A 14,672-nucleotide genomic window follows, 5' to 3' on the forward strand; every position below is an offset into this window, starting at 1 on the left:
TTACACATCACAAAGTAACTAGAAACTAAAGATATCAATCAAATACATGTGGTGATGTATGTAGTATGTAGTAACATAATAAAGCCCAAAGTATTTGCCTCTGAATTTTGGTAGAGAAGAATACAGTAACAGAAACTGTAAATACTCATTATCACATTAAATAAAGGCAGTGCTAGTTCATATACTATGTTTTTTTGTGTGCGCGCGCGTGTGTGTGTGTGTGTGTGTGTAAAATTCTGGGTTTTAAATTGGTGTGGTCCATTCAGCTGAAGCCTAATAAATATCCCCCACGAACAAACTGCGTGTGGATTCACTAGATGGCGCAATTGAGTTAATTTTGCTCTGTCTCCTGGTCTTCTCGTGGTCGCGCGGAAATGAACTGATCAGCTGTAGATAGATAGATAGATAGATAGATAGATAGATAGATAGATAGATATGAAACACATGCTCAAGCGCCTCAGTGCTGAAGCATGTCTGTAATGTGTGAGCTCAGCAGAGTTTTCTCCTCCTCAGAGTCTGTGAGGTTGCACAGATGTGCAGTTCAATATGCTGAAACTTATAGAGTTGCATTGCAAAGCATGACAAGGTGCCTGTGAGAGTGTCCAGGATGTTTCGAAGTGTCTGGCTCAGACCGGCTGCACTGTAACACCAGTTTGACTGTGAACCTTCAAAGTGTTCAAGCCTTGAAAAAGCACAGTCAGATGATTATCAGGTGTAGTCACTGTAGTGGAATATGTCCAGCTGTCGTGGCATTGTCGGTGTTCAACACTCCATTTTTTAAAGACTTTTCTTTCATTTTGCCTTCTGTGGTTCAAAATCCACCCCTGATGTCTCTGATTGGTCCGTCTCAGTCAGCCTTTCATATAAAGCGAACAGTTACACGTCTAAGTATCGTTAAAATGACTGCAGAGGTTGCATTTTCATTCGTGCAAACTACAACATGTGATGATATAGTGCACTCAGTGTTTTCCTTTGAGTGCTGAAAAATGCACAAACACTGAAAGGACTTTGCAAAAAGGAACAAAAGTCCCTTCTTTCCATGAGCTCAGCACAGTGTGTATGCAGCAGATCAGTGACAGTCAGTGGTGAAGCAGCCCAAGAATTCAGTTTGTTGCATAACTGATGTTATTGAAGTGGTCACAGCATTGCTCTGCAGGAAGAGAGGTAAAACAAGACCATCTGCTACTATTTTTAGAGAAACTGACACACAGGCACCGATCTTTCGTTTGTCATCTGTAACTTAAAACACATGGAAAACAGAATGCTGCAAACTCAAGTCGTGTTTGAGTATTTTGATCCATTTGTTCAGGATTTGACTGAAAAAGATTATGAAAAATGTTCCTGTTTATGAGTTGTTACTGTTTTGTGGGGGGTTTTGAGAGCGAGGAAACATTACATACATCCTCGTAGCAGGTGTGCATTCAGGTGTTTTGGAGGGAAAGTGTGGTTTGAACTTTTTCCACTTACTTCACATCATTCTCTGGAAAATGAAGCATTCAAAGACTAAGAAACACAAATATTTACAACATGTTCAAGTTTCCATTTGAGCCTCAAATAAACACAGCTAGGCTCTGATTTTATTCTTATTTCTCACCGTCCTTTGAGCTAAAAGCTAACATTAGCATGCTAACATGCTCTAAATCACAACGTGCTGAATTGAAGCAGTTACAAACTTAAGCATGTGCATCTTCATTGTTATTGTATGAACAGATGCTGCTTCGCAATAGACACAAACTATAGCTGAGCAGGGCAGGAATTTCAGGGTCATGGCTGCGGTGGCCCCTCAGTTTGGCCTTATGCCCCTCAAAAACTCACATGCCCTGCAGCCACAGCGGCCTTGATGCCTGACATGCACTGATTTCTCTGTTTTCTCCTCTGCTTCTTTCCCATCTATACAATTTTTAGACACTGGTGATTTTTGGGTAACATCAAGTGAAGCACTGTGCTCATAAACAGGAGCGGGTTCAGCTTCAAGCCTGCTGTGAACTGGTGGAAAACTGGGCAAATCTGTCTCTGGCCAACCAGGAGATAAACTCACCCTGACGTGCCAATAATGCAAAGATGAGTCTGAGTGATGAGAAGGTTATTTATCATGTGTTAGAAATAAAATCATCTTCAACACTTACATTAAAGTCATTGCTTTATTTGCTGCCCTGGCTTTCACCTTTGTGCCCTTAAAGAATAAACAACAACAAGGCCAAGTGACTTTGTCCCCAAAATGATGAAACTCCAGGCGTGGCTGAGGCTGATGGGACTGTCATTAGTTCTGCAGATATTTCCCAAAGAAAAGTCAGACACTTGGTGCTGGATGAGAAGTCAGGGGATCACCGAAGGGATTTCATGTCAATGTCATGACTGTCTGTTTGTCCACCACAAGACTTGTTGAGATGTTTCACAATAAGCCACAAAGCCAACCTCATGGTGGCACTGATCCACTTGACCATCCAGTAACCTCATGGTGGTGCTAGAGGAAAAGTCACCAGTAAGTGTTGGCGAACTGGAGATCTGCACCGAATTTCACAGCAATCCATCTAATAGCTGTTAAAATATTTCAGTGTGGGTCCAAATGGTGGAACAACCGACCGACCGACTGCAACTTCGTGCCTTCAAACATAAAAAAAACCTACCATCAATTCTCCTTGGAGCAGCAAACAATTGAATCCCAAGAAAAAAAAACAATCTGGGGTCTCATATTCTTCCGTGTATGACGTGTGGTGAAAACCACAACATGCAACAGAGATGAAATGAGTCCCGAGCGCCAGCCACCGCACATGTAAAACTGCTCGTGGCAGCAAACAGGAGGTTCTGATGTCCCACATTTGGACTGATTGAAGGCATTAGTGTTCACCAAAAGCAGCCACGGCGAAGCAGGGTAGCAGAAGCCCAGCAGCACCAGAACCAGACAGCCGGGATCAACACGGAAAAAAAAAAACATGCATCTGAGCTCCAAAATAACCCCACCATGTTCACATTAATTATGCCACTGTGAACAGCATTTTTTCCCAGGCCCTCCTGGTGTACAGGCACTCTTTACACCGCTTACCCCCCAGCAGAGAGGTAAACAATGGGGGCAAGTTAGTGAGCTGGTTTCACTGCACTTTTGCCTTTGAATGGGCATTGATGAATCTGAAGGCTCCCGAGGGTGCAGGGCTGCCATAGTTTTGTTGCAGTTGTCTGGAAACAGCTTGAAGTCAGACAGTTCACGATCAGATATCCGCGTGCAGCTCGAGCTGTCACTGAAGCATCTGGAAACAGGAGGTGATCAGCCGCACTGCTCTTATCTGATATAAGTTCTCTCTGTTCGTCATCATAGACAAACGGGCAAAGGCACCGGGGGAACACATGCTATGAATAAAGTAAACATTGTGCAATATTTCTTCTTTTACTCCACTGGCATACCAGCCTGTCAGATCTGACTTCAGAGCAGATAAAAAAATACTTGAATTTCGTTTGAGTGTTCTTTCTAATTCACAACACATGAGCGAGTGGGGCAGAACGAAGTGCCGCTTTTTAATTTCCTGAAGCTTTGGCGACATCACTGCTCCTCATGAGGCATTTTCCTAAAAGACACACAGGTGGTGTTAACAGGTGGAGTCACCAGATGCGCCTGCAGCGTGGCTCAAGAGATGAAACGTCCCAACCGATCAATTATTGGATGGATTTCCATGAGATTTTGTACAAATATTAATGATCCCCAGAGGATGAATCTTACTGACTTCAGTGATCCTCTGTGCTTTCCTCTAGCACCACCATGAGGTTGACTTCTGTGAGGATTTCCATGCTTATTAGCGAACGTTAGCATGCTGACTTCACTTTAAGCATTATGAGAGAGTGGGGCATTGCAGCTACATGGACCTGGATCATGCACCTGAACCACCGGCCTGCTGGACACCCCCAGTAATATTTTACTCACTGTTACTGTGTAAAAAGATGCCACTATCATGCCTCCATCGTGTCAGCAGCTGCTACGTATAACAATACATTAAGCTGCTGCTGATCTGATGTTTGTTTTTTCCCTCTTCCTCCTTTGAACCACAGTGGAGCTGAAGCCCATTATAGAAGCGTCTTTATTTAGCAGTCTTTTGCTTGTTAAAGGTGGGCTCAAGTTTGGTATTTTAAGGGGACAGTATCCGGCTCATTGTTGTACATTTAGGTGAGAGGCGCGGATGTGGCCTACCTACCATTCACCTTCATGGGCAGGGGGCTGGGATTAGCATTGTATGGATGTTTTGGGGAGGGGGGACCTTTGCGCTGCTTGGTTGACGGCCCCTAATCAGTGTATGATAGGATTTCAAGCTGCACAGATTCAATTGGATGTTTTTTGGCGTCGTGTCAGAGGTTTCCTGAATTCATTAATGCCTCTTTTTCAGTGATTAATGGCGTGTTTTGCAGCTCTGTTTTCTTTGGAAAGAAGCCGTGTAGGTATTCAAAGAAAGGGAGGGGTCATTTTCATAAATGCACTTGTTAAATGAAGGGGAAAAAAAAAAACAGACTGCACCACACTGCCCCGTGGGTGTGGACACAAACAGAGCTCCTCTGATGATTAAACCTCAGATCTCTGCACTCTGCACCTAAAAGTCCTGACTGATCGATTGGATCCTGAAGAGGGGATCGATCCTCTGACACTCGTCCCGAGGTTTCTCCCTTTTCTCCAGTTGAAAAGTTTATTTTTTATATTGTTTTTCCAAATTTAGAGCGGCCTATGTAATTAAAAACGGACTTCACTTCAGTCTTATAGGTTTGTAGTTACATCCAAACACTTTATTTGCCACATTCCATCTCGACTCATTTCCTGCTCTTGGCTCTCCTGGTGACAGATTTGTACCCGCACATGTTTCATTAGAAATACAATTGATCACAGAACAATAAAAAGGAGCTATCTGGGCCATGGCATTGAGTTTGTACAACTTCTTTGTCCAGTGGTATTTATTTCCCACCTGGTTACTTCCTATTTATCACACTGACACAAGGGATCCTGAGGATGGACTCACATGTTGAGCTTGAAACAAGACTCATGCCCATGTGTACATGTGCTTCAGAAGTTTCACCCCTTTTAGTATGAAACTGCCTGCAACTACCACTAATAATAGTAATAACAATAATAAAAGTAGTAGTATTAATAATGATGATCTTAAATGATGTCTTTTATGGACCTGGGGCAGTAGCAGAGATAGATGAATCAATTAAAAATGGAAAATACAAGCAGAAGTGATGCACAGATATAAACAGTGCTGCTTGTACTATCATGCCACATTTGATATCAAGGATTACAGTGGTGGAAAGTAACTGAGAACATTTACTTAAGTTCTGTCCTTAAGTACAGTTTTGAGGTACGTATACAACCCTGATTCCAAAAAAAAAAAAAAAGTTGGGACGCTGCATAAAACATGAATAAAACTGAATGTGATCATTTGCTTTTGGACATTCACTGAAATGAAAACAGTATTTAATGTTTTACCTCATTAACTTCATTGATTTTTGTAAATATATTCATTATAAATACACACATTTTACACACCATCCCAATTTTGTTGGAATCAGGGTTGTACTTTACTTGAGCATTTCCATTTTATGTTCTTAATACAGCTCAGCTTTGATTTTAACGCATCAGTAGTTTAATAAACTCTCTGCAGTAAAGGGAAAGGCCAGTCCTCATACTTGTGCCTGTATGGAAAAATACTGTGTGTAGGTGTAGATACACAAGCCCGTTTGTCACCAAAAGAAAAAAAAAAAAAATGACAGTTAAGAATACCCTCCCCCTCAACATCCTTCCCTTGTTTGTTTGTATCTCATATTCTGGGAATACTTTGACTAGTCTGAGCTTGTTGATATGCGTTTGGGTGTAATGTCGGGCGCTCACCTTACTGTAAACACAGTAAATCCTATGAGGACAAGCGGAGACAGTCACAGGCCCAACCTGTGTCATGGCGTGTGGTCCCCTCAGGCACACCCGTTGCCCGTAAGCAGGGGCACTGCTCCCCCAGAGGAAGGCCTGTGTGTGGCGTCCTCCGGTCGTGACCAGGATGATTAAGAGTTCCTTCCTTTCCTGCGTGGAGGGGCATTGTCAGACAGGCTGCCGACACCTTGTCCTGGCGAAGGAAGTGAGTCTCTCAGTGTCCAAGCAGCAGCCGAGGGGTTGGACGCTGATGCCTCCGTCCAGTGTAAACAGAGCTTTTCATTCAGGTTTGACAATTCAAATGGGAATAATCAAGGAGCACTGGATTCTGTGAATCAACCTGATTACAGTTAAGAATAGTTTTAAACCTCCGGTCAGACTTGCTTGGGCCAGTGGTTCCCAACACGGGGTCTGTGGACCTTCTGAGGGGCTGCAGGATAGATCTGAGGGGTCGTGAGATGATTTAAAGGAAATAAAGGAAAAAAAAAAATTCTGAGACACAAAATCTTTTTCTTTCACTTTTGATCGCTTTCATGTGAACTACTTGATAACTTTCAAGCATCTAGAAACCATTTAAATGCTAAAACCTGTCTTTGGTTGTACTTGTGTCAATGCAACATTGCTAAGAGGCTCATGTTTTTCCCTCACACTGTCATAAAATGGGAAGTTGGAGACCACCGATTTGCTTTACAGTTCACTGTTTTTACCATACTATGGGTTTTAGTTGATTGGCAGCACACTGTTTTATAGAAGCCCACTGATTGCATATATTATATAAAATGATGTGCACTGGACTCTCTTCACATGATTTAAGAACTCTGAACAAATATTGTTTTTGGCTTTTATTCATTTTAATAAAAACCAACCCAAAGCACTCAAAAAATGTGCACAGCTCTGAGGCTAATCTTAATTGTAACCATTTTAATCAAATTATTTTTGATTGATTGGATCAAAATGGCTACAACATGGTCGTATCCTCATAAGACTCTAAGCCATGCATGGCTTTACTCTAAACCACAAACGTTAACCTCATGGTGGCGCTGGAGGAAGAGTCAGGGGATCATTAGGATTCGTCTTCTGGGATTCATCAAAGTCTATACAAACTTTAGCATCTAATATTTCAAGCAATGATGAGTTGAGACAGCACGTAATGTATAAATATATAGATCTTTATTCATTTATTTACTTCATATGCTCAGTTAACAGTGTTGGGGAACATTACTTTCATCAAAACCAACGTGTGACACTACATGAACAAAACAGAAAAAGCTGACATTTTAGCTGCTGCAGGTCTTATTACTCGTGGTTATGTGTGAAGAAATGCAGTAAAATCCAAAGTTCTTTCTGCATTCAGGATGAAACCTTTCAATGTGACTGTGATAGCAGTAAAATGAATCTAACACAGAAATATAAGAAGTGAACATACTCTGTTATGATGTTAGGATGGCGAGACACAATACAACAAACGACGCAAACGTTAATTTCCTGCTATGTACTAGAGTTAAGAGTTAAATAAAAGAAATCTTTGTAACATGTGACCCTCAACACTGTTTCATAATAATATACCTTTAGAATACAAAATTATACTTGGTATAAAGTATCAGTGCATAATCACTTCCTCTCCACATAAACAAACAAACTGGTCACAAACAAAACATTATTTGGAAATACCCACATTATACTGTATTTTACTCACTGACAAATACTGTTTTTGTTTTTTTTTTAGTGGTCAACAAGCACAAGATGGCTGCATTACTACAGGGTGTGTGAACAAAGGTGTGGCCCACAGTACTTTCAATACATCCTGTATGACAAATGCTGAGATCTGACATGTTAACAAAAAACAGTGAGCCAGAGCAGACCGGAGCTGAGGTTTTGTCGCCTGCCCCGCAAGCTTTACTGGCACTTAGCACGACACGAAGGACGGGAGAATATCCGCATGTGTGTTTTCACGAGAGCATATTCCCTCAGCTTTAGTGAATACAGCAGCACAAACAGCATATACACCTGGAGTGAAATGTTGGGGTGTAACGTGGATGTCAGGAAAACTGAGCCGGAAAATCCTTTGGTTAACCTTTAAATATGAAGCTAAATGAACAAACTGGATAACTAAGTAACAGTGTTTACAGTCTAAATAAATACACAATTCGTTTTACTAGTGCTTTTTGAATAAACTGTTCCTATGAATCTCACATTTCTAACTCAAAAAATACGGTTTTTCTTCCCACTTTGACCAAATGAAAGTATCTCAGAGTTTCTCTCTATACCAGACTGGGGCAGGAGGAGGAAGCTACATGAACGGTGACTCTTCATTTAAATGCTGTCACGGTCGAGCTGTAATGTTAAATCTGAAGCCGTCTGGTCTTACTCTCAGCTCTACCCTGTTTCCTCCATTAACCTCCATTAACCAGTGATTTTCCATAACCTGGAGAGCTTAAAAACCATCCAGCACCCCTCTCCTCTGTCACTCTGGCTCAGCCTGAGCTAGTTGAGCTGATTGTTTTTTTTTTATGGAGCAAGGACCCCTCAAATAAGACTTCACAATTAATATTCAAAGTTATATTTTTGTGCATCTGCGTTTTGCTTCGAGCACAGCTGAACTTTATCTGACCTTCATATGAGCAGATGTAGCCACATGACAAAAGTAGCTTCTCTTCAACCCTTTTCCACAAATTGCTGTCCAGTTTTCACTTTTGAATAAAATTAAAATGGGTTTTTTAAAAAAAGTTTCATTATGAACCCAGCTGTTCTCTCTTTTTCTCTGCATGTAAATCTCCATTGACGAAGGTTGTAGTTTATTCGGATCTGTGGCGAAGTTGGAATCGTTGTGGTTTGTTTTCACAGTAGATGAAAGAAATACCTGAGCCTGCTTTCAGCTGTTTGATATATCACAGTGAATGTGGAACGAACCAGCAGCATTAACGTCAGCCTACGTCTGAAAACTGGAAAGGGATCGACAGTCTGCAGGTTTCCTTCTTGTTGCACAGCAGATGCGCTGGAAGTTGGAAGCAGAAGTTACAGTCGAGTAGATTCATGATTCATTTCAGAGCGTCCTTTCTAAAGGGAATGTCACGTGTTTTCCTCTCAAACTTTGCTACAGAACAGTCCAGAGATAAGAGCCAAAACAGAGGAGAACAAAGCAAAGGCCTTCAGGCTGTCAGTCAGATTCTCCAGGGGCGGAGCGGGACGTTACACAGGTGGGGTGGAGTAGCGCACCACGTAGTTGTAGTCGGGCGGCGGGCTGTGACACTCGAGCCCGTCGTCCAGGGCTGAGTCGTCCAGACTGAAGTCCAGAGAGGAAACTGTGGGTGGGAACTTCTCCTTCTCTGAGTCACTCAGCACAGACTCTTTACTCTTACTCACCGCCTTCATCCTAAGAACACAGACAGACGCAAAATGAATATAACAGGCAAATATCAACATGCTGAGGCTGCTCGGGACAACTCAATTCAAGGTGAATTCAAGACATGCAGGTTGTAGATATAAAGACACAGAAAGTGTGCATCCACATGCTGAAAAACAACCTGGTTGGACAAAGAATAACATTTGGAAATGTCCCATTGGGCTGTGGGAAACTGTGACGGGCATTTTTCACCATTTATGACATTTTATAGATAACAGATAAACAATTAATTGGAGCTCTAATATCCATGAGTTCCAGCTGATTGTTCAGTTCCTATAAACAGAGGTGCAGCCGTGTAAGTGGATACATCATCAGCCTTGTGCAATAAACAGGCCTAATTGCAACAACAGACACAACAAATCAGTGCGGCGTGACGGGATGATCAGTGAACATCCTGACCAAGAAATGACACGGGACACGAGTGTTCCTCAGGGCTTTTCTCTCAGGGTGGAAACTGGAGCAGTCAGTGTGTAAACAACCAGCTGTGCACAATATCAAGCGATTCTTTCTTCTTCTTTTTTTTTTTTCCAGGACAACTTGAGCAGCTCACAATGGAGGACTATTTTGATATTCTACAAAAAGCCCCTGGTGAAGCTGTACAATCAGACAAACCTCTCTTTATTCAGATATGATGCAATCAATCATCCTGAGTGTTTCTGCTTCACTTGATGCTCAGAATATGAGTAATCGCCTCTTATTGTCTTTGGAGGTTGCTAAGGGTTTCCAGAGCTCCTCTCTCGGGGCCAAAGGGTCAGCGCCCAGCGGGGGTAAGTGACGCCGCTGTACTGGAATGTTGCCCTGATGAATAACTACCTGCTGAACAAGGCATCAAAAATAGTTAAGCATGGCAGAGTGCCGCCTCACCAACGCCAAGCTACAGGTGGCACAGGAGACAAAAAGCTTCAGATGTGAATATTAGCTGGTTTTCTTTGTCTTTTATCTTTGGGGTTTAGACTGATGGGTGCACAAAACATAACTAACAGTTGCATTTTCGACTACTAAAATCTACTAAATCGTGACTGAGGCAGCTTCCTTGGCATCATTGCTCAGTCCAAGTTGTGTGCTAGTGGCAAAAAGAAGTCGGGCTACAGAGGTGGTGAAGGCCAAGGGGGCAACAGGTGGACTATAGCCAAACAAAAGGAGCACAGCGCTATAGCTGACAGGGGAGGCCCTTGTGAAGCCTCCTAAGTTCAAAGGTGGCAGTGATTGAGCGGTTGCCCAGCGAGGAAGTCCTCCCCTCAAAATGCAGATCATTCTCTGCATGCCTGCCTTGATTCTTTCTTCCACGCCGAGGCCCTGATGACACAAGCAGGCCTGTAATAAGCCTTTGTAGCCTCTAGCTTTGAGATCTAAAAGACACCACGAGTGGGTGTGGGTGTTTGTGGAAGTGAGTTTCGCGAGCTGTGAATTACATCGCTTCAGAGAGCGTCATAAATCTGCTCAACTGCGTCTCATAAGTTCAGTTGTTTACATGTTCCCTCTTAATCATTTATAAGAGCTTTTATATTGTTTTCACAAGTTTGCCCTCCTTCCTCTTCAACTTAACAGAGATTTGGGAAACATATGAAGATTTGCTTTAGGACAATTTACTTTACTGCTGTTCCTCCTTTAAATATTTTAAGTGGAAGCCACAATACTTTGAAGTAGTATTAATAGTTGCTACTGTGCAGGAAACGGCGGAAAAATACCAAAAGGTTTAAAGTGTAATTACTCAGTTCAGAGGTTTGACCCTGTAAATTAACCCTGCCACTGAGCTGCTGTAAATTTAATATTTAAGCCTTAAGACACCTACAAAGACCCTCATAAGAAAAAGATTTGCAGAAATTTGACTCAGATTTGACTTTATCCTCAAATAACTCCTAAAGTCAGAGCACATTGTCTCCATGTTTTTCTCCTTTGTGACAGTTTAATATATTTACCCTGGCAGGATCCACATCTTAAAGCCATTGAATGATCCACAGAATTTTACCGTACAGACTTTAGGCCAAGGTCACTCCTTTGAGATTATGTGTGTTTGTTACCTAGCATTGCATTATAGCAGACAGCCATGAGTCATAAGTTAAATCCATCTGGGAGGTATCTCATTCAGGACTCTGCTGAAAACAAAGGGGTTTAGTGTGTGCTCTTAAAACGGCCAAACCTCAAGTGACGCAGCCACTCTGCTTTTGTGCTCAGTCCTTTAGTTTGTCACCTTCAAGCTTTTTCTCTCCCAGATCTCCTTTGTGCCAAAGTCCCTACCTCATGGCTTGTTCAGACAAAAGGGTAAACTAGCTGCTAACATCCTTTCAAGGCAGAAGAAACTTGTGTGTGTATGACAGTTATAGTGTCTACATTCCAGCACAGCGGGGAGGTTTCCAAGCAGGTATTTTGCAGTTTCTTGCAGTGTGTTTGTGTGATTTGTCACTAGCAGGGCATGTGGAGGGGTGCTGTGTGGTGTAGTCCACGTACGCAAGAGCCATGATGCTCAGAGGTCGGCCTGCCAACGATTCGAGGCGCTTCAGAGTCTGCATGTTGTCAGACGACAGGCCCATCCCGCTGTCTGACTGCCCACCCTGATGACAATGCAGAAACAGACAGACAGTAAATACTTAAAATCCAAAATGTCAGCTTCCCTTCTTTGCTGTCTGAGGTGAGCAAATAACAAATATCTACCTGCAAGCTAAGTAAGTAAACTTCATTTCTATAGGATCTTTCAGAAACCAGACTTACAAAGTTCTTCACAAGTCAATAGTGAAATTAAATTAAATATAACATAAAACCATTTTAGTGGTAAGTTAGTCAGCTAATCTGATCGTGAGGCGGGCTTTGTTCCACAGTGTTGGAGCTAAAACAGTAAAAGCACAATTTCCCTTTGTCTTCTAACAACGTTTGGTCGTCACACCCCGGAGAGTTAAACAATCAGAAATATATAGTGAAGCCAAACCACTGAGGGCTTTAAAAGCAATCAGCAATCTCAAATTGAAACCTAAAAACAAGTACAGAGCCAATGTAATTCAGCCAGGATTGTAGAGACACAGTAGTTTTCTGTGTCCAATGTTTGTCAGAAGCTACAGCTGCTACATTCTGCACCAATTGCTGCATCAGTGACTTTGGCAATAGCTCTGATTTGTAGAAAGTAAGAGGGTGAAGTATCATTCAAAAACAACTCCTAGGTTTCTGTCTGAATGTTTTTAGTTTGCTGTCAGCAGTTGAAGGGGGACCAATTACCAGAACTTCAGTCTGATTCGTATTCAGTTGCAAAATGTTTGAGGCTGCACAGAACTGTTAAGATTTCCATGACTAAAATGCTTAAAGTGCTGAAAGTAATGAATATGACAGCAGCAGATAGAAACTGAACAAAATCGGGCCCAGTATAGAGCCTTGTGGGACTCCCCATGACATGACAGAAGAAATAAATTCTAACATGCTGTTTAATAGGCAGAATGAAAACCAAGTTCACATCATTTTGACATTTACCTTAAATGAAATATATGTTACAATCTCCTATATTGTTCAATGGGGCCACTATAAATATTAAATTTATGCTCCAGAGTGCAATTTCTAGCTAGCTGTCAAATGCCTGCCGTCTACCTAATTGCCTGGCTTTGGATACAGATTGTGTGTTTGTTTCTGGTTTAGTTCCAGCATCATTAACTCACCCCGTGGTGTTCATTTTCCCCGTTCTCCATGGTAACCTCGTCGAAGGTTTTCACACTAGCAGGACGGATCTTGATGTTCCTGGCAAGAAATTATTTTCAGGGTAAGTCTCCAAAATACCCTAAAAAGTTCTCCGTCTGTTTAGAGAATCCTTTGATTACACTGGAGCCGAGAGGCAAAGTTCAGCAACAAAACCGCAGGAACTTAATCACTTAAATCAACAATGTGTGGCATCTGTGACATTGTACTTTGAAAGCACACCTTGTTTACTTTGCGTTTCAACACTCAGAGGCTAAAAGGACTGCTTAATTTAGCTTAAGGGTTAACTGTCATTAAAGCTTTTCAACACCTCCTCAATAAACACACTTGGAGGACCTGTGAAAACCCAGAGCTCAACAAATATTATTTTAAGTGGACATAAATCTTGAAGCTGGCTTTATGGTTTTCGGTGAAATTCCTCACAGGAGCCACAATACTGAAAGCTCTCTGTCCCGCAAGCTGCCGTGTGTATATTTCTTATCATGAGCCTATGAGGTCTCCCATTGTGCCCGGGTCAGACCTACATGTTCTCCTGGTTTAGTCTGCGCGCTGCAGGAACACTAATTGTTTTGGATATCATTCAGTGCAAAGTGTGAAAAAAATGTCGGCATTTCCTTTGCAAAACAGACTCAATGCCGCTTGCCTTCAACGGTCTGAGGATAGGTTTACATATCTTTAAGATAAGATGATTTATTTCTTTGAATGTCTTCATCAAAGGGGAGTGTAACAGATTTAAAGCCACAAGGTTAAAAAACCACAGCAAAGCTAGCAGCTCTGTGGGGCTTGCACAGCGATGCTTCGGCATCAGCGTGGATACAAGCTTACAATAGCAATGCTAACATGCTGATATTTAGCAGTTAGGTTAGCAGATATTTGGTCATAAACAAAAGTATGAGACAAGCTAAAGTTTTGACCTGATGATGGTGCTAGAAGAAAAGTTAAGGGAGCACCATAGTTGTTGCAGTTGAATATATATATATATACGAATATATGTGCCAAATTTCGTGGCCAGGTTCAATAGTCATTTCACTCAACACCACAAATGCCAAACTCATAGTGGCGAAGACGAAAAGTCAGAGGATTGCCAAAGTCTAACATTTTCCGTCAGAAGCTAGGTAAAAATAGATATAACACCAACATATGCCTAAGTGTACTAGAGTTTCAAGTGTACAATGATCCATGTTCTCACCAGGTGCTCCCTGAGTCGCGGTGGGAGACGGGTCGAGTGGGCGTCTCCTCCAAAGGCACTGCGGTGGACGGGTCTCCCACCTTAGCCAGCAGGGCTGTGTTGATGGGTATGTAGTGCTTCCCCTCCTATAGCAACCAAACAGAGGCAGGACATCTAAGAGTACAGCCGTATACTTCCATGAGGCAAATCATATAGAGCGAGTGAAGTAAGTCTATGCCGTGTGCACGCTATGCCAACACACACATCCACAGGTTGTGGCGGGCAGCCAAAGAAACTAAGTTTATACCTAATAAATCCAATACAATGTTCATGAAGTTGATGGAGGCAGCAGAGACCGTGACCAGCCTTCCTGCACTGTAACAATAGCTTTATTAATAAGAGTCAAACCCCTCCAATGTTCTTTCTGTCCGCTCTGAACTGTTTCTCATGAAGATAACTTTCACAGACTCATTTGTAACATGCTGTAGTTTTCATGTGCTGAGATGTGTGGCCTTGTCTTTATCTCTGAT

The 14,672-nt window shown here is 42.1% G+C and overlaps 1 protein-coding gene across 1 annotated transcript in view; it reads right to left on the reverse strand.

Annotated features, from left to right (window-relative positions):
• Positions 1 to 7,044: 7,044 nt before the first annotated feature.
• The window catches only part of kdrl (kinase insert domain receptor like), a 43,909-nt gene continuing 36,281 nt past the window's right edge, over positions 7,045 to 14,672 (reverse strand). The window contains exons 27-30 of the mRNA XM_076739385.1: positions 14,164 to 14,288; positions 12,938 to 13,016; positions 11,748 to 11,851; positions 7,045 to 9,269 (exon numbers count right to left, since the gene is read on the reverse strand). Of these exons, the coding sequence (XP_076595500.1) occupies positions 9,086 to 9,269; positions 11,748 to 11,851; positions 12,938 to 13,016; positions 14,164 to 14,288 (492 nt within the window). The 3' untranslated portion in view covers positions 7,045 to 9,085. The remainder of the gene's footprint in view (positions 9,270 to 11,747; positions 11,852 to 12,937; positions 13,017 to 14,163; positions 14,289 to 14,672) is intronic.

The sequence above is a fragment of the Chaetodon auriga genome, chromosome 9, assembly GCF_051107435.1.
Source record: "Chaetodon auriga isolate fChaAug3 chromosome 9, fChaAug3.hap1, whole genome shotgun sequence".
NCBI classification, from domain to species: Eukaryota; Metazoa; Chordata; class Actinopteri; order Chaetodontiformes; family Chaetodontidae; genus Chaetodon; species Chaetodon auriga.